Here is a 19,835-nt window from a genome sequence, read left to right on the forward strand (position 1 = left end):
CCCAACATAGAGCACCTCAATACATAAGAAAAATGCTAAGAGCCATAAAAGGGGAAATCGACAGTAACACAATATAGTAGGGGACTTTAACATCCCACTTTCACCAATGGACAGATCATCCAAAATGAAAATAAATAAGGAAAGAGAAGCTTTAAATGATACATTAAACAAGATGGACTTAATTGATATGTATAGGACATTCCATCCAAAAACAACAGAATACACTTTCCTCTCAAGTGCTCATGGAACATTCTCCAGGATAGATCATATCTTGCATCACAAATCATGCCTTGGTAAACTTAAGAAAAGTGAAATCATGTCAAGCATCTTTTCTAACCACAAGGCTATGAGACTAGATATCAATTATAGGGAAAAAAAGTGTAAAATATACACATGGAGGCTAAACAATATGCTACTAAATAACCAAGAGATCAATGAAGAAATCAAAGAGGAAATCAAAGAATACCTAGAAACAAATGACAATGAAAACATGATGACCCAAAATCAATGGGTTGCAGCAAAAGCAGTTCTAACAGGGGAGTTTATAACAATACAACACTACCTCAAGAAACAGGAAAAATCTCAAATAAACAACCTAACCTTACATCTAAAGCAATTAGAGAAAGAAGAACAAAAAAGTCCTAAAGTTGGGACTTCCCTGGTGGTACAGTGGTTAAGAATCTGCCTGCCAATACAGGAGACACGGGTTCGAGCCCTGGTGTGGGAAGATCCCAAATTCTGTGGAGCAACTAAGCCCGTGCACAACTATGGAAGGCCACTTGCCTAGATCCCATGCTCCGCAACAAGAGAAACCACCATGATGAGAAACCCACACACCACAACAAAGAGTAGCCCCTGCTTGCCACAACTAGAAAAAGCCTGCATGCAGCAATGAAGACGCAACACAGCCAAAAATAAATTTATTTATTTATTTATTTATTTGTTTGTTTATTTATTTTTTAAAAAGTTAACAGAAGGAAAGAAATCATAAAGATTAGATCAGAAATAAATGAAAAGAAATGAAAGAAACAATAGCAAATTTCAATAAAACTAAAAGCTGGTTCTTTGAGAAGATAAACAAAATTGATAAACCATTAATCAGATGCATCAAGAAAAAAAGGGAGAAGACTCAAATCAACAGAATTACAAATGAAAAAGAAGAAGTAACAACTGTCACTGCAGAAATACAAAGGATCATAAGAGATTACTACAAGGAACTATCTGCCAATAAAATGAACAACCTTGAAGAAATGGACAAATTCTTAGAAAAGTACTACCTTCCAAGACTGAACCCAGAAGAAATAGAAAATATAAACAGACCAATCACAAGCACTGAAATTGAAAATGTGATTAAAAATCTTCCAACAAACAAAAGCCCAGGACCAGATGGATTCACAGGCAAATTCTATCAAACATTTACAGAAGAGCTAACACTTATCCTTCTCAAACTCTTCCAAAGTATAATAGAGGGACGAACACTTCTAAACTCATTCTACGAGGCCACCATCACCCTGACACCAAAAACAGACAAAGATGTCACAAACAAAGAAAACTACAGGCCAATATCATGGATAAACATAGATGCAATAATCCTCTACAAAATACTAGCAAACAGTATCCAACAGCACATTAAAAGGATCATACGGGTTCCCCTGGTGGTGCAGTGGTTGAGAGTCCACCTGCCGATGCAGGAGACGCAGGTTCATGCCCCCGTCCAGGAAGATCCCACATGCTGCAGAGCGCCTAGGCCCGTAAGCCATGGTCACTGAGCCTGCACGTCTGGATGCTGTGCTCCACAATGGGAGAGGCTGCGACAGTGAGAGAGGCCTGCGTACCGTAAAAAAAAAAAAAAGGATCATATACCATGATCAAGTGGGTTTTATCCCAAGAATGCAGGATTCTTCAATATATGCAAATCAGTCAAAGTTATACACCATATTAACAAACTGAAGGATAAAAACCATATGATCATCTCAATAGATGTAGAAAAAGCTTTCAACAAAATTCAACACCGATTTACAATAAAAACTCTCCAGAAAATAGGCATAGAAGGAACTTACCTCAACATAATAAAGGCCATATATGACAAACCCACAGCCAACATCGTCCTCAATGGTGAAAAACTGAAACCATTTCCACTAAGATCGGGAACAAGTCAAGGTTGCCCACTCTTGCCACTCTTATTCAACATAGTATTAGAAGTTTTAGCCACAGCAATCAGAGAAGAAAAAGAAATAAAGGGAATCCAAATTGGAAAAGAAGTAAAACTGTCACTCTTTGCAGATGACATGATGCTATATAGAGAGAATCCTAAAGATGCTACCAGAAAACTAGAGCTAATCAATGAATTTGGTAAACTAGCAAGACACAAAATTAATGAACAGAAATCTCTTGCACTCCTATATATTAATGATGAAAAATCTGTAAGAGAAATTAAGGAAAAACTCCCATTTACCATTGCAACAAAAAGAATAAAATACCTAGGAATAAACCTACCTAAGGGGACAAAAGACCTGTATGCAGAAAACCATAAGACACTGATGAAAGAAATTAAAGATAATACAAACAGATGGAGAGATATACCATGTTCTTGGATTGGAAGAATCAGCATTGTGAAAATGACTATACTACCCAAAGCAATCTACAGATTCAATGCAATCCCTATCAAATTACCAATGGCATTTTTCACAGAAGTAGAACAAAAAATTTCACAATGTGTATGGAAACACAAAAAACCCTGAATAGCCAAAGCAATCTTGAGAAACAAAAACGGAGTTGGAGGAATCACCCTCCCTGATTTCAGACTATACTACAAAGCTACAGTAATCAAGACAGTATGGTACTGGCACAAAAACAGAAATATAGATCAATGGAACAGGATAGAAAGCCTAGAGATAAACTCATGCACATATGGTCACCTTATCTTTGATAAAGGAGGCAAGAATATACAACGGAGAAAAGACAGATCTTCAGTAACTGGTGCTGGGAAAACTGGACAGCTACATGTGAAATAAGAACACTCCCTAACACTATACACACAAATAAACTCAAAATGGATTAAAGACCTAAATGTAAGGTCAGACACTATAAAACTCTGAGAGGAAAACATAGGCAGAACACTCAATGACATAAATCACAGCAAGATTCTTTTTGACCCACCTCTTAGAGAAATGGAAATAAAAACAAAAATAAATGGGACCTAATGAAACTTAAAAGTGTTTGCACAGCAAAGGAAACCATAAACAAGATGAAAAGACAAGCCTCAGAATGGGAGAAAATATTTGCAAATGAAGCAACTGACAAAGTATTAATCTACAAAATAGATAAGCAGCTCATGCAGCTAAATATCAAATAAACAAACAACCCAATCCAAAAATGGGCAGAAGACCTACATAGACATTTCTCCAAAGAAGATATACAGATAGCCAACAAACACATGAAAGTATGCTCAACGTCACTAATCATTAGAGAAATGCAAATCAAAACTACAGTGAGGTATCACCTCACACAGGTCAGAATGGTCATCATCAAAAAAATCTACAAACAATAAATGCTGGAGAGGGTGTGAGAAAAGGGAACCCTCTTGTACTGTTGGTGGCAATGTAAATTGATACAGCCACTATGGAGAACAGTATGGAGGTTCCTTAAATACCTAAAAATAGAACCACCATATGACCCAGCAATCCCACCACTGGGAATATACCCAGAAAAAACTGTAATTCAGAAAGAGTCATGTTTCACAACGTTCATTGTAGCACTATTTACAATAGCTAGGACATGAAAACAACCTAAATGTTCATCAACAGAGATGAATGGATAAAGAAGATGTGGTACAGATATATAATGGAATACTACTCAGCCATAAAAAAGAATGAAATAATGCCATTTGCAGCAACATGATACAACTAGAGATGATCATACTAAATGAAGTAAGTCAGAAAGAGAAAGATAAATATCATATGATTTCACTTATATGTGGAATCTAAAATATAATACAAATGAACCTATGTAGGAAACAGAAACAGATTCCCAGATACAGAGAACAGACTTGTAGTTGCCAAGGCATTGAGGCAGGGAGGGATGGACTGGGAGTTTGGGATTAGCAGATGCAAACTACTATATATAGAATGGATAAACAATAATGTCCTACTGTAAAGCACAGGGAAGTATATTCAATATCCTGTAATAAACCTTAATGGAGAAGAATATGAAAAAGAATATATATAACTAGATCACTCTGCTATACACCAGAAAGTAGCACAACATTTTAAATCAACTATACTTCAATTAAAAATTTTTTTAAAGAATTGTCCACTAGAAGCATTTGCATTTTTCAATTTTAGCAGTACCCAATATAAAACATAGTAGACAGCAAAAGCTCCATTTACTAGAATATGCTTCAGTATGCAGTTAAATTTGAATTTCAGGTAAACACCAAATAGGTTTTTAATATAATTAAGCCCCAACAAATATTTAGAATGAATAGTTTTTAGTATAAGTGTGTTCCAAATAGTTCAAGCGACATACTTAAACTGCAAAAAATGATCTGTCATTTATCTGATATTCACCTCTAACTGGGCCTCCTGTGTTTCTATTTGTTAAAAATGGCAACACTATTTCCATGACTTATGCCAAGACCCAAACAAGAGCTAGAGAACTACTTTGTCTACTCTCTGTGTGGTATTTTATGAGCACATTTTTTAAGGGAGAAATGGGTGAAATTAATTGATTACATATCCATTTTCAAACACTGTTAACCTAATCTGTGAAAGCCTGAAGCAGTAGGTGTCTCAAAGGGAGTAGCTTTGATACAACAAAGAACCCGCTGTGTGTCAGGAGCAGTAAATGGAACTAGTTGAAATATTTCTGCCAAAATGACAGTAGGTCAGGTGGCCATACAATCTATTCAGGTCACTATTCCATTTTTCTGTTAAACTGATGAGTGAAAAGGAGAACAACCTGGACTGCAGCAAAGTGAATTCCAGATACATAAAACAGTTGATTTTGAACTGAATTTAAAGCTATTTTCTCATTAATGAAAAAATGGTCTATAATCATCAGTAACAGTTTAAATAATCCAACTATATGTCTGGCAAGAAAAACATATGTCCCAACTCATGTATTTGGAACATAAACGATCTTTTTTTTTTAAGTACGCGGACCTCTCACTGTTGTGGCCTCTCCCTTGTGGAGCACAGGCTCTGTACGCGCAGGCTCAGCAGCCATGGCTCACGAGCCCAGCTGCTCTGCGGCATGTGGGATCTTCCCGGACCGGGTCACGAACCCATGTCCCCTGCATCGGCAGGCGGACTCTCAACCACTGCGCCACCAGGGAAGCCCCAATAAACGCTCTTGATTGAGCTTTATCCATATGTTTCTTAAAGCATTTGCTTGCTTGCTTGCAGTTCATAAATGCTGTGCCGAGGTCAGCTGGTGCTCTAAACTGATGCTGCTATGGGTCCCACTTTTTCATCAGTCCATAGATGGAAGTCCTTTTCCCAACCTTAATAAGACACACAGTCTCTGACTTCTATACAGCATGTGGTTTTTAAAGCTTCTTTCCCATTTTAATTTTTTAAGGAAAAGTTGAGTTTGGTATGTTTTTCAAGAAAGATCACATCAAATAATTATTTTGAATATTGAATATATTAATATAGTTTACTTTTTATAGGTTGAGCAGAAATGGTCTAAACCAGGGGTCTGCAACTAAGGTCCACAGACCAATTCTGGCCTGCAACCTAGTTTGGAAAAAGAACTTTTATTGGAACACGACCACACTCGTTTGTTTACACATTGTCTTCTGCTACAACCATAGGGTTGAGTAGTTACAGCCTATAAAGCCTAAAATATTGACTCTCTGGTCTTTACACAAAAGATTTACCAACCTCTGGTCTAGATAAATATTTACCACTAGTCAAGGGGACAGATCGCTCCCCTGGAGGTGATTTGGATATAGTTAGAATAGTACAGCAGCTGTGATAATTCAGGCTTTGCATAGTGGAGAGAGACAAAGTCTAAAACACTGTCAACTTGGACATGTCTCCTCAGGCAAATGCAACAAAAGCAAAACAAACAAATGGGATTACATCAGAGTCAAAAGCTTTTGCACATTGAAGGAAACCATCAACAAAAAGAAAATGCAATTGAATGGGAGAACACAGTTGCAAATATCTTTTTCTGATATCCAAAAAAAGGGGTTGATATCCAAAATATATAAAGAACTCATACAACTAATATCAGAAAAATAAACTGATTAAAAATGGGTAGAGAAAAAAACAATGGGTCGAGGACCTGAATAGATGTTTTTTAAGAAAACATAGATGACCAATGCATCATGACCAGTCCTCATGATCAGTTCGTACACACTCATTTGGGGAATATAGGAGATGCATTACTTTTCATGCAGGGTGGTTTTAGATGAAACCGTATTCAGGCTTCTACCTTGGTGGAGCCTCCAGGACACTATACAAAATTTATTCTTTGAAGCTTGGGAAAAGCCACCCAGAGACCATCTATGAGGCTGCTCTCTGTTTCCACCAAACACTGGCCACAGACACGCCTCATACAGAATATGTGTGCCTTACATTGCATTTATTTTAATTAAATCTTACTGGCAGTGCCCAAAAGATGTTTTCCTCCAGAAAGATGGTCCAGTAGCCTTTGTTCAGGCAAAGCCCAGAGACATCAACCAGGTGTGGACTGGGTAGAGGAAAACAGTATCCACACTTTCCTCTGACTGCACAGTCAGCATACGATTTTTAGTTAGATTTATGATTATTTGGCTGGCGGGGGCTGCTTTGGGAAGGCCAATGGAGATTACAGTGAGGGGCCTTAGGTTTTACGTCCTAATCTGCCCCAGTACATCCATTCATCCCAAACTCATTGGGGCAGGAAAAGATGAGTGATTGCAGGGAGGTAAGTGCTTCTCCAGGAAGGTCAGAAATGTATCATCTGATGCTCACTAGAGCAGGAGGCTTTAGAAGGCTAAAAACCAGTGAAATCATTCACCGCATTATTGAAAAGTATTCTTAACTGGGATAGAAATTATCTTCTCACCCTTTGAATCATTTGTCAACCATAAAAAAGGAGATAAAAAATGGTTCTGTAATGATGAAATATACTTATTCAAACCCCCTCTTTTAACTTTAGTGAAACAAGTGACAAAAGCAAGTCTTGGGTTGGCTTCGTGGACTGACCCCTGCGGGCATCACCAGGCAGGCTCTAGATAGAGGGAGGCAGTAGCCTTGGTGCTGGGCTCTGAGTCACTGGGAAGATAGCCTCAATGGCTTGGGAAACCAGGAGGCCATCAGGAATAAAAAGAGGAAGCAGCTCTTTGTGAGATATCACTGAAGTGATATCTTAACTTGCATCCTGACTATGGACCTGTATAAGTAGTGGTCAGAAAAAAATAGCCCTTTCATATCTTAAAACATTTAGAGTATGGAAACATGTATCATGGAATCTTTTGATAATACAGTTACTAACAAAAATCATTAATATTTATCAGATAAATGGTATGTGCTAAGCAATGTGGTAGAGATTTTCAACATTTACCAGACTCATGATAGAAATCCTATATATAAGTATGACATACTTAAATGTTGCTTTAAAGAATTTACTCATAAACAACAAGGTCCTACTCTATAGCACAGGAAACTATATTCAATATCCTATGATAAATCATAATAGAGAAGAATATTTTAAAAGAATATATATATGTATAACTGAATCACTTTGCTGTATAGCAGAAATTAACACAACATTGTAAATCAACTATACTTCAATAAATAAATAAGAATTTGATCAAATTGGTAAAAGGTCTGAGGTGACTATTAAAATTCAACAAACCAATCACAAATTCATCTCCACACAGTAGACAAAAACGAGGACAAATAAGCATAAATCACGTTGAATAAAACTTCAGTAAGAGGTACACAGGTATTTCTCTGATTATTATTCAGGGCCTTGGGAAATTTTTTTTTCTCAAAAGAATACAGCAGCTGTGCTTTTCCAAATGAAGAAGTCAGAAAATTTGAAATTTTTGAGCAAATTTATGAATTTCTGTCTATAAAAATAATTTCCATGTATTAGCTGTTTACTGTGTACCAGGTGTTTTCCATATAGTGTTTCTCATCCCTCACAGCCTGCAATCTTTCAGTTAAGGGCAAACCTCAACGCAGTATATCAAAATTATTCATCTTTCAGGATGACAACTGAACAAAGACAGCTCCACAATGATCAAAAGGTGTTTGTTTTTGGAAGTGAGATCATGAGAGCTAACAGAAATAAATCATGTGGCTTTAGGTCCTACTGTATAGCACAGGGAACTATATTCAATATCTTGGGATAAACCATAATGAAAAAAATATAGACAAGAATGTACATACATGTATAACTGAATCACTGTGATGTACAACAGAAATGAACACAACATTGTAAATCAACTATACTTCAATTTAAAAATACATATATATAGCTTTGATTTCTCCTTTCCTCCAGAAAAGAAAAGCAATCCCAGGCCATTCACCTCCCAAACACAGTTTGGAGTCTTGCTGTGATTAGCAATGGAAGTCTCCTATCCCTATTCAATTCACAGGTCTGCAAAGTGCAGGCAGGTCCCAGAGCTGAGCACTCAGAATCACTATAAAATCAATTACCTTTTCCCATCTATAGCAGCAGGCACATACTGGCAGCTGTTCATCAATAGAGCCTCGAAAAAAATAATAATAATAACTTTACCAAGATAACAAACTTGGTGGAATTTCTTTTTTAAAACTCCTGAAAAACATGACTTAAGAAAGTATGGCTCAAAAGCAAAAGAAATGGCTGGGAGGAAAACTGATGACAAAAAAAGGAAGCTTAGTTTGGTTGAACACACTTTTTTATGTGAATTCATGAATACTAGCCGATTTATGGTCAACTTATAAAAATGTTTATTACAAATTATGAAGTTAATATCGGATAGCAAACCTGATCATTGTCAATTAAATGTAAGTTCTAAGTGAGCCTGGATGCACCTCTATTTAGTTGTGACTTTGCCAGAGGAATTTAAAATTCACACTATGGTGAAAATTTGGGATTCAAACTGTATTAGGAATAATAAAGATTGACAGTAATTTTAGGTCTGTGGCCTGTCCTCTAGACCAGTGTTTCTCAAAGTCTGCTTCTGGATCAGCAGCAAGGAATCACTTGGGAATTTGTTTAGAAATGCAGATTCCCAGGCCCTACCTCAGATTTGCTAAATCAGGAACTCTGGAGATGGAGCCTAGCAACCTATATTTTAACAAGCCTTTAGGAAATTCTAAAATTTTGAGAACCACTATTTTAGTATCCATAAACTCAGTGTTCTGGTTTACAAGAATTGGTTAAAATACATGTCTTTAGGACTAACCAAAGGAAAAGTACTGTACAGTAATTCTCAGTTTACAGAAATGAAAAGTTTACTTGCAAACTGCTTTGGTTTTCTAGAAGAACATAGCAAAATGAACTAAAATTCTCAGTCCAATCCACAAAGCCAATTTAACTTCTAAAATTAGAACTATCATACTAAACATGCAATTTAATAGGCACTGTAATGGAATGTCCTTCCAGAAATAACTATGGAAAGCTGAAAGCTGATACAGGGAAGTGGGCAAGGTATATGAGAAAGGTAAAAAGGCTCTCCCAATCCTGCTCCCCCAGGGCTTTTACCCCCATTTCTAGGCCAACCCCACTGGAAGAGGACAGAGTTTGAAAATGGGACAAAGTCACAGGGGAGTGGTGGCAGAGGCTGAGTTCTCCCTGATGGGAGAAGGGAGTGAGTGATGACTGTTGCCATTGGACCTCTGACAATGTGCAGCAAGGTGGAGGGAGGGATGGCAAAAATCTCCAGAGATTTTAAATGTATCAGTCACTCACTGTAGAATTAGCACAGTAACTTTAATTCCTATAGAAATCATCCATATTTTTATATCACATTACAATATAATATTACAGCAAAATCCCCCCAGAAGCTGACAAAGTCAACAGCAGCCCCTGAGGCAGAGAAAAAGAGGAACGCTTCAAAAGGGTCTATTTGCATCCAGGGGCTGTTTGTTACGCAGGCATTTGAAAGCAGAGACAATGAAATCAATCACTAGATTAATTTACACAAACTTTTCACAGAGGGGAGGAGAGCTAGATTACTTTTGATGACAGATTCAGACAAGACTTTGTTTCTGCTCCCCATAAAACTCAAAATGTATCACAGAGGCATTTCAATGTAAATTAAATCATAGGATGCTTTAAACAGCAGAATCCTGGGAAACTCCAAAATATGATTATTAACCAATGGATGCCACCATCAGCAGTGCATCATCTTACTTGGAATGTGCAGAGTCTAAGTAACCAGAACTAGTTTCACACTGAAGCAGAAAAGACGAATGTCTAAATCATGGGATTTGAAGTTCAACAGGAGGGTCTCTCTACTCCCATACTATAACACATGGCTCATGGGGTCAGATTTTTTAAAACTTATATCCATATGAACGTTATCTACAAAGAAAGTTACCTTAGGGAGTCCATATGTTTCTTTAGTGTTTCTGCCATTCCTCAAAAGATGTTTGAAATCTCTCTCAGGATTAAATTAAAAACTAATTTATGAAACATAAAAAACTGTTTTTACTGCCTTAAATGTACACCCATTATCTTTTAATCCTAAACAGTTTACCTCATCATGACTTTTGCCTTTTCCTAACAACATGCTATTGAAAGATATACCATGGACAAAGGAGATTAGTATTCTGTCTATAAAGAAAATTAAGGAAGAATTTTTCCCTATGAAGTTTCTAATATTATAAATAGTTTGCAAATGTTATCATAGCTTAAGGAAGTGACAAGATTGATAGAGAAAGCATTTATACATGTTTGATTTTGTCATGTTTGTTAAAACATATACCACTATTACAGCAAAATATATACGCCCCCATTTAAAAGGACCATACAGTGCCTGAAATTCCATTATTATGTTTTATAAACCATTTCTCTATCCCTGAAGGTCTTATTTTAAAATGCAAATACCTAGGAAAGAAGTAATGCATTAAGTCACCTACAATTTATAGCAGTGGGATATATTACTTTTTGTTTGCATTAATCCCTAAGTGAAATTTAATGTTTCCTTCAATTATGAATGTAATCAATCACTGTAGAATTAGCACTGTAACTTTAATTCCTAAAGAAATCATCAATATTTTAAACTATATCACATTACAATATAATATTGCAGGTATAGCAAAATATCACAGATCACTACTTTGAAATTACAATAGTTATTAGACCTATCTCCAAATCTTGTTATTTAATGAATGAAGCACATATTACTATATCACAATTTTTAAAAAACATTTTGGGACATTCCCTGGCAGTCCAGTGGTTAGGACTGGACTTTCACTTCAGGGGCGAGGGTTCAATCCCTGGTTGAGGAACTAAGATCCCACAAGCTGTGAGGCAAGGCCAAAAAAAAAAGATAGTTTGAGATCTGTATTTCAATATAAGTGGTTTTCTTTATGGTATGTCTTTCGTAGCATGCCTGTAAAACCCATATGCTAAGAAGGGAACCATCAGTCTCCTCCTACTGAAAAGAGGTGGCTCAAAAAAGGTTATATAATGAGTTCATTTATTACATTTATTTTTAATTGAAGTGTATTTGTTTTACAAAGTTGTATTAATTTCTGCTGTACAGCAAAATGACTCAGTTATACATATACATACATCCTTTTTAATATTCTTTTCCATTACTATTTATCCCAGGGCATTGAATATAGTTGCCTGTGCTACACAGTAGGACTTTGTTGTCCATCCCTTTTATATGTAATAGTTTGCATCTGCTAATCCCAAACTCCCACTCCATCCCTCCCCACAACCTTGTCAAACACAAGTCTGTTCTCTACATCTATGAATCTGTTTCTGAGTCTATTTTCTTTTTGATCAGGGCAGCAAAAGATTACAGGATACCATAATAGCAGTTGGAAAGGGTTCCCCAAGGTTAGAAGGCAAATTTTGCATGTAATAAACTTGGCGTGCCCTGCCTTTTCCAAGAGCAAAAGCAGTAACACAGTTCTAGAGGCATATTGCATAAACTGTCAGCTTGGAAATCATGAGTTGAATGTACCTACTCTCTCTATGACCAAAATGTCTGTAGAGAATCTCTGGTAAAGCAGTCTAGTTTAACAGTTTATCATTATCCAGGATATCAACCATGGAGGAGGTGGTAAAGAAAGAAATGGAAAATCTGACATTATATCAAGCTGAACTAATCCCAGCATGATACTAAGTAGCTGAGAAAATTGAAGGAGAAACAACAAAAGTGATGAGGCAGGGGGACTGAGTCAGGAGATGAGTTGGACGGCTGTCTCAGGAAAACGGTCAAGTCATTGTGTATGGGTGTCAGGAGGGGTCCACCCCTTAACGCCTAACACTAAAGAGTGAAAGCAATCATTTGGTGCAGTTTACCTCTGAAGGGAGCACAGAGGGACAAATATGGAAGAAAATAAATAACTATAGTGGACACATTGGCACAAAGATAAAAAGTGCTTAGCAAAAAAAAAAAGAAAAATAAAGACTGTTGAGTAAGTCAAAACTTTTAACTTGACCATTCCATATGTTGCCAGTATTTTTTCACAACTTTGCAAAGAATTTTATTGATGAAACACTAGGGTACCAAAGAGAAACAAGATATAGTTTAATCTCACTTTGTAGTTCAGTCCATATTATGCTTGAAATAAAAATATAGCTGATTTGAGTCTTTTTTTTAAAGAATATTTTCTGAAATTGTTGAGTATTTTAAATAATTTTGAAATAAAGAGCGTTATTTTCATCATCAAGCAACTGTAAAGGTACCCCTTGAACATGTATATGTAAATATATTTGTACTATTTGTTATCTGTAAACATCCCAGTGAGAAAGATTAATCCACTTAATTGAGAAGGAAAGGATAACATTCACTGAATGATGTTGAAATTGTCTCAAGAAGAAACAAATATATCTCTTTTTTCTAATAAGTAAATAAATAAAATTGTAGGAAAAAAAAAAGTTAAGTGAAACTGTGACCTCTTGAGGCACAAGGAGGATTCTTAGGACACTTGGAACACTTTGAATGTGAAGTGACCTATCAGATGTGTTCGTGTATTAGTCAGGACAATCAACACTGGCTGGGGTAACAAATATCACCAAAATCCGTAGGTGACAGTAGGAATGTAGGGAACATCTGTTACATTGTCCTCTTCTCTGGGATGTTTGCCCACTTCCAACCACCACTTTCACCTTAACTATTCTGGGAGTTGACATGTTCCCTCATGGTCCCTCCATCTGACAATGGACTAGGAGATGCACAACTGACCCAGAAGAGGTTAATCACAGAGATAGTCAGGGGAGGATGATGGGAGCTCTGTAAAAAGATAGACTCTGAAGCAAATCCTGGGCTCAAATCCTGGCTGTAGAGATTTATGAGCTGGTGAATTTAGGCAAGTCACCTAACTCTTCAGAAGCCTCGAGCATACCACGTATCAAATAAAAGTTGTAATAATTCTGATCTCATAGATTTGTTGTGAGAAACAAAGTTAAAAATTAATTGACAGTGTATAAGTTTGCTTCTGACAAAAAGTGTTCCATTCATTATTTCATTAGACCACGTTTGGTATTAAGAGCTGACCTAAGCAGGGCCAACAAGAACTTTCTTCTGGATGTTTAAAATTAGGGAATGGGTCATTGAAGCCCATTTCCCACAGGGATGGCAGGGTTTTAAGACAAAATTCAGGTGCCACTGGTGACCTGTCCAGCCACATGGCAACCCCAGTCTGTGGTGGGAAAGAAAGAAGCTGACAAAGAAACAATCAGAGATGGGTGCCCAGGGAATAACCCGGCTGCTATAAGTCCCAGCTTCAAATATCTCTGGAGGTCTGGGCAGCCCAATCTCAGCTGAATCTGGATTTGCAACCTTGGTTTGATGTGTGAGTCAATAAAATACTTGTTTGGCCTAAACTATATAAAGTTTGATTCCTATTACTTAAACCAGTCCTGATGACTATAATGAAAATAGTCTAGGTTTCATGGCATCCTGGGTTTTCTCAGTCTCTGCCTACAATGTTCAAGGTATAGGCTATGTACAGAACAGCTTTAACTTTGTGACTTGAATATTAAAAGTACAGAGCTCACTTTGGGCAATTAGGCTTTCAACCTAAGAGAATCTCAAACTGCTGATGAACTGTTTAGAAGAGAACAATAAAATTTAGCCTGAACTTGGAAAAAGTGATCAAATCTAATTCTAGAAAGTGAATTGGAATGAGCTGATGATTTTAAAGAAGGACAACTTTTATGTGTATTTCTAAAGAATCTGCCACTTTAAGGATTCTGCAGAAGCTGTTGAAGCTTAATTTGGTATGGTTCTATGGTTCTAAAAGAAAGAGTTAAAGTGCCAAATTTAGATTTTCCCCTTTGTTTTATTTCTGAACTAACTGTGATTTATTGAATGTGCTGGGCATTTAATGTAATGACATCTATGAAACAATATGTCAAACTCAATTTCTTTCTTCTTTTTATCAATTTCAGTATATTTGGTTAATTCAGCTACAAATACATACTGTATCCTGAATTAATCTTAGTGTCCTGCCAAAGATCAAATGCCAACTCATGAAATTTTAAATTCTTGAGTCATTCTCCCATTAATCTCAACCTTCATCTTTCCCAGAAGAGATTATGCCTTGATAAACAAATGCCTTTGGGAAAACTACAGTGCATTTGCTTTCCATAAGGATGTTGGAATTTCATAAGGTTTCCCAAATATTTTCATGTGTCAATGCCACTGATAAAGGCAGAAAAGCTTACCTAATTAGCTTGGGAAAGAAGTCTCATTGGCCTTAAAGTGTAAATGAGAATGGAGTTTTTTTCCTCTAGATATCACTGAAGTTGAATATTTAGATTTAAAATAAATCATCACTTCATCAAAGCAATCTCTTTCTCCACTTACCTCTCCATTTTTTTGGATGAGACATCATTTTCTAATTAGTATTGTATTGATTTGTGGTCATGTGTTACCCCCTTTATTTGACTAGAAAGTCACTGAGGGCTGAGACTGTGGTTTTTACATCTTTGTAGCTGTCACTGCACCTGATTCAGGTGTTTGGACAATAAGGAAGTTCCATAAGTGTTTGCTGAAGTAACAAATCACCTGCAAAACCGATCTATTTCTCATTAAATTATAATAATGTAATGCTGGGAGAAACATTTATTGCCTTCCCTCAGTCAGTATCTATCTAAACTCTGCTTAAACTGAACTTTCTAAGTAAGGAAATTTTACTGTATATTATACAGTGTGATCAAAATACCAGAAAGTCCTTTTGCTTCTAAATATTCAGAAGTTTATGTTAATATGTATGCACACACACTCATACTGCTTAGAATTCCTTTCTAAAATGAGTAAAGAAAAAGCCATCAGTCATTCATGCATCAATTAGAGTTAGTCAAATTATTTCTTTCCTGAAACCTCAGGAATTAGGATAATGGGGGTTTATGAGCCAAGTATATTGCACACATTTAATGTTGCTAGAAATAGAAATTTGCTTATTACTTTTAGAGGGAGACCTGGCATATGTCTCTGATACATAGAAATGTTTATGCTTTTGACCTAATCATCCAACATTTGGAATTTGTTCTAAGTAAATAATGTGAAAATGAAAAACAAAAATGAGCAAAGACTTTTATAATAGCATTTTAAGAGGAAAGTATAAAAACAAGCCAAATAATCAATAATAGGAAAAGTATTCGAGATTTATAGAGAAATTTGATGACTAATTCTACTGATAAGATAAATGTAGAAAGGATATAGAAAAATGATGTTGAGTGGATAAAAGAAAATACAGCATAATATATAACTTTTGATGACAACTACATACACTGTCACTGGTATGAAAACTAGAAGAGATAATCCAAAAAAAGATTACATATACAGTTATCGGAGTCAGATATCCATTTTGAAAAGATTATTGATAAAGTAAAAACTATTAAATCTGCAAAAAGTTTGAGCTGAGGACAAGGAAGAGTGTATAAAATTTATGTTGACTAAGTAAATCAGAGATGGCCTGGACTAGACATTCCAGGAAGGGCTTCAGCAGCCCATGGAAAGAATAGGAAGGAAACCCATGAGAATGGAGGACGCCAAAAAATTAATACAAGTGCTTCAAATGCTGCGTAAGTTTGACCTGCATGAAGAATCCCAGAGTTGTAACCTCACTTATCAACAGAACTAATCATAAGTCTCAGTGGTATATTCTTCCTTATAGTTTCTCTAATGCCTTTATGCTCTAGTTTAAGACTTTTGTGGTTGCTTTTCCCTGGGAAGAAACAATGAGTTAGCTAGACTCGTGCTCAGTGCAATTGATTCCTTTTATACATTTAGTTATCTTTACTTATGCATCTAAATCCTCTTTAAAAAACTAAGAAGTCTCTATCCTTGATTCTTTTTAACTAGAGATAGCTTTGATGAAATAAGAAATGATTCATAATAAGTTAGTCCTAATAACAATAGCAAACACACAAATGAGTATATATTGGGCAGCATTCTGGGGGTTTAGCACAAAGCAATTCATTTTCATCAGATAATAATCATATGATGTGGGAACATTTATAATCTTCAGATTAGAAAACCAAGGGAGAAAGAAATTCATTGCCCCAGATTTTTCAACTAGTTTGAGCAGAGCTAGGATGTATACACCAACCATCTAAATAAAAATCCACTCAATCACTTTCAATACTACCTCTCTTTCAGCATTAGCTCCCTCCTGTTAAAAATCATGAGGGAGGGCTTCCCTGGTGGCGCAGTGGTTAAGAATCTGTCTGCCAACACAGGGGACAAGGGTTCAAGCCCTGGTCCGGGAAGTTCCCACATGTCACGGAGCAACGAAGCCCGTGCGCCACAACTACTGAGCCCGTGCTCTTAGAGCCTGAGAGCCGCAACTCCTGAAGCCCACGTGCCTCGAGCCCGTGCTCCGTAACAAGAGAAGCCACCGCAATGAGAAGCCCACACACCGCAATGAAGAGTAGTCCCCACTCGCTACAACACACACAGCAAGGAAGACCCAATGCAGCCAAAAATAAAAATAAATTTTTTTAAAAAATCATGAGGGAGTTAACAATCATCTTAGCAACATGGAAAAACTCTATTAAGGGAGATCTCCTAAAGGGCAGCAACTTGCTAATTCCAGATTCTCCCAACCCTGAACTCAGAAGTAATTATGATACAGTGTATGTATACAGTTAAACTCCCTAATGCTTCAAAAATTATCAGTTGCTGAAGATGAGTTATTTGGTTTAGTGTCGATTAACTCCTTTGTCCTAGTGTTCCTGAACCTCCTCTTCCTGCCAGACTCCTCTTAATTCCAAAAAGCTACAAGCTGACATTGACTCATACAAGGGGAGAAATGTTTATCTTGTGGTTATCAAAGTTTGAGAGGCTTTTGAAAGAGACTTTGTGTAACACACACTCTTCCTTACTGTGCTGATAAATTGAACCCCCCGTGTCGTATTGGGCATTGATGCTACTGGGGAACAAGTTGAAGGGGACAAACCTCCAGGCTGCTGTATTTCAGCCAACAGCAGCCAGTGACCTGATACTGTGAAAATCTTCAAACTTTTAAGGCTTCTTTCTCCAGAATTGAATAAATTAATCACATGTGCTGTACTACAAATAAATGTGTGCCTTTTTGTTGATTCTTGACCCTGGGGACTGACTGAAGTTAACATACAAAAATAGATGAGGGAAATATTAGGCGAGGTCCACCATAATTTCTCAGTCTCTAATTTTTTATGATTTTCTGTTGTTTTAAGTCAAAAATATCTCCACACATCTGGGTTATTTCCAAATTAGAGCCAACAGTTTTTAGTAGTCAGAAAAACAGAACTCATCAGTATTAAAAGCTCAAGCAAGGGAAGTCCAGACAAGGGACAATGTCTAAAGTAGGCTTCACTTGTTTCCAATAAAACACTAATTGGAATTTCTGAGAAAACAAATTATTTAATTGAAACCTATATATGACCATTCTAACTCTTTGACTGTACCAATTAAATTCCGGGTTGAATTCTAAAAGTACCCAGTGCATTCTTTAAGTACAAATATCTGCCTTCGGCAATAAAATTTGGAAGAAGATTTTCATTCTCTGTACTAAGAAAGCTCACACACATGCACACCACACACACACACACCACTGCCCCAGCTCAGCCACCCCCTGGACACATGATATATCCAGCTTATCATGTTTGTTTTTAAAAAGCTTTGACTTTTTAGGGTGAATCTATCTTGAGCAAATTTACTTACCATAACCATGTTTTACTAGATAAATACAAATGGTTTAAATTGCTTAATACCTATTTGCATTACATTTGCACCTAGATGATAAGCAAAGCTGTACAGAGTTAGTATATCATTGTTAAATATGTCAAAGCCATAATAACTTTATCATATGCAAAGTATTTCCTGCAAATATTACAAAATTATTAGGCTTCTAATGTAATTTTTTTCTCCATTAATTTTTCTAAGTACACATATACACACACACATACATATACATTGACAAGAGAGTTTTCAGGTTAAAAGAAAAGCAAGGTGATAGGGGAAAGGCAGGGGAACTGAGGGATAAGAGGAAGAAGAAAAAGGTCTCTCACTCTGGCCCGTTTTAATTCTGGCCCTGAACATTCACTTATTCATTCAACAAGCATTTATTGAGCACCTACTAAGTGGCAGACACAAGATCTGATCTCTGTTCAAAAATATATAAAGAAGCTACTTTAAACTTGACTTTTTCCTTATTTTCATTTGTTTGCCATAGATGACTTCCTTTATTTTTTTCCACTTAAGAAAATTGTGAAATGGATATTAAAGTTAAGCCAGGATTAACAGAGGTTTGGAGAAGAATTCCGTTGAGGGATGAGTAAGCACTTTCGTTTCTCACCTCTCTCTTTCCCATTCATCCTGACACTGCCGGGGAGGAAAACAAAAGGGCCTCTGTTTTCCGGGAAAAGTGTGTAAATAAGATTACAGTTAAAGGTTCAGAAAAGCTAGCAAGTGGAGGCTGGCCTAGACCATAGATTGTCTGAAAGTCTAAAGCAGTTTTGACTTCATCATGGAGAATTATAAAGTTTTTTAAATTAATTTTTATTGAAGTATAGTTGCTTTACAATACAGTGTTAATTTCTGCTGTACAGCAAAGTGAATCAGCTATATGTTTACATATATTCCCTCTAAAAAGTTTTTAAGTAAGGAAATAGCCTGATTTATTGTAAAGGTGCTTTTCAGGCTATTGACCTGACTGTGGTCCGCAGAGTGAAATAGAGAGAAAGTCTCTTAAAATATTCCAAGATATTAGCTGTAGGGGATAGATGGACTGATGGATTGAATTCAAACATTTTAGAGAAAGCTTTGTCAGAACTTGACAACAGAGGGGAGTGGGGGATAGGGAAAGGAGGAAAGTGAGAATTGTGATTGGGATAGTAAGAAAAAAGAGACCTAGCAGCAAGAGAACGAATACATGAGGAGAGTGTTTGTATTGGAAGTAAGAAACACTACCAAAAAAGTCTCCATCGTTCTAATGTTGAAAGTAATTTGTTCTCTGCTTTGGTTCATTTGCCCCCATCACTCAGATGGGGAAGGACCAGAATTGATGACTCCCGAGGCTATTACCTTGTTTACCACAAAGGTGTTTGATGTAAAATCAGGTCAGCTGGAAAAGATTTCAGAAATCTCCTAAAATGACATGACTTAAATGTGCAGAGTGAAAATAAGTACATTTCAAAGCAAAGGTTATTAAAAGAGAATGTTTTTTTTAAAAAAT

At 36.4% G+C, this 19,835-nt stretch overlaps 1 protein-coding gene across 46 annotated transcripts in view; it reads right to left on the bottom strand.

The window, feature by feature from the left end:
* The window catches only part of MLIP (muscular LMNA interacting protein), a 269,496-nt gene that overhangs the window by 200,379 nt on the left and 49,282 nt on the right, over window positions 1-19,835 (bottom strand). For 6 of the 46 annotated variants that reach the window (XM_067005960.1, XM_067005967.1, XM_067005952.1 and 3 more), the window contains exon 2: window positions 1,645-1,827. The exons of the other annotated variants lie outside the window; for them this stretch is intronic. In XM_067005960.1, coding sequence (XP_066862061.1) covers window positions 1,645-1,731 — 87 coding nt within the window. In that variant the 5' untranslated portion in view covers window positions 1,732-1,827. The remainder of the gene's footprint in view (window positions 1-1,644; window positions 1,828-19,835) is intronic. 46 annotated transcript variants of the gene reach the window in all.

Source organism: Kogia breviceps, chromosome 10, assembly GCF_026419965.1.
Source record: "Kogia breviceps isolate mKogBre1 chromosome 10, mKogBre1 haplotype 1, whole genome shotgun sequence".
Lineage (NCBI taxonomy): Eukaryota > Metazoa > Chordata > Mammalia > Artiodactyla > Physeteridae > Kogia > Kogia breviceps.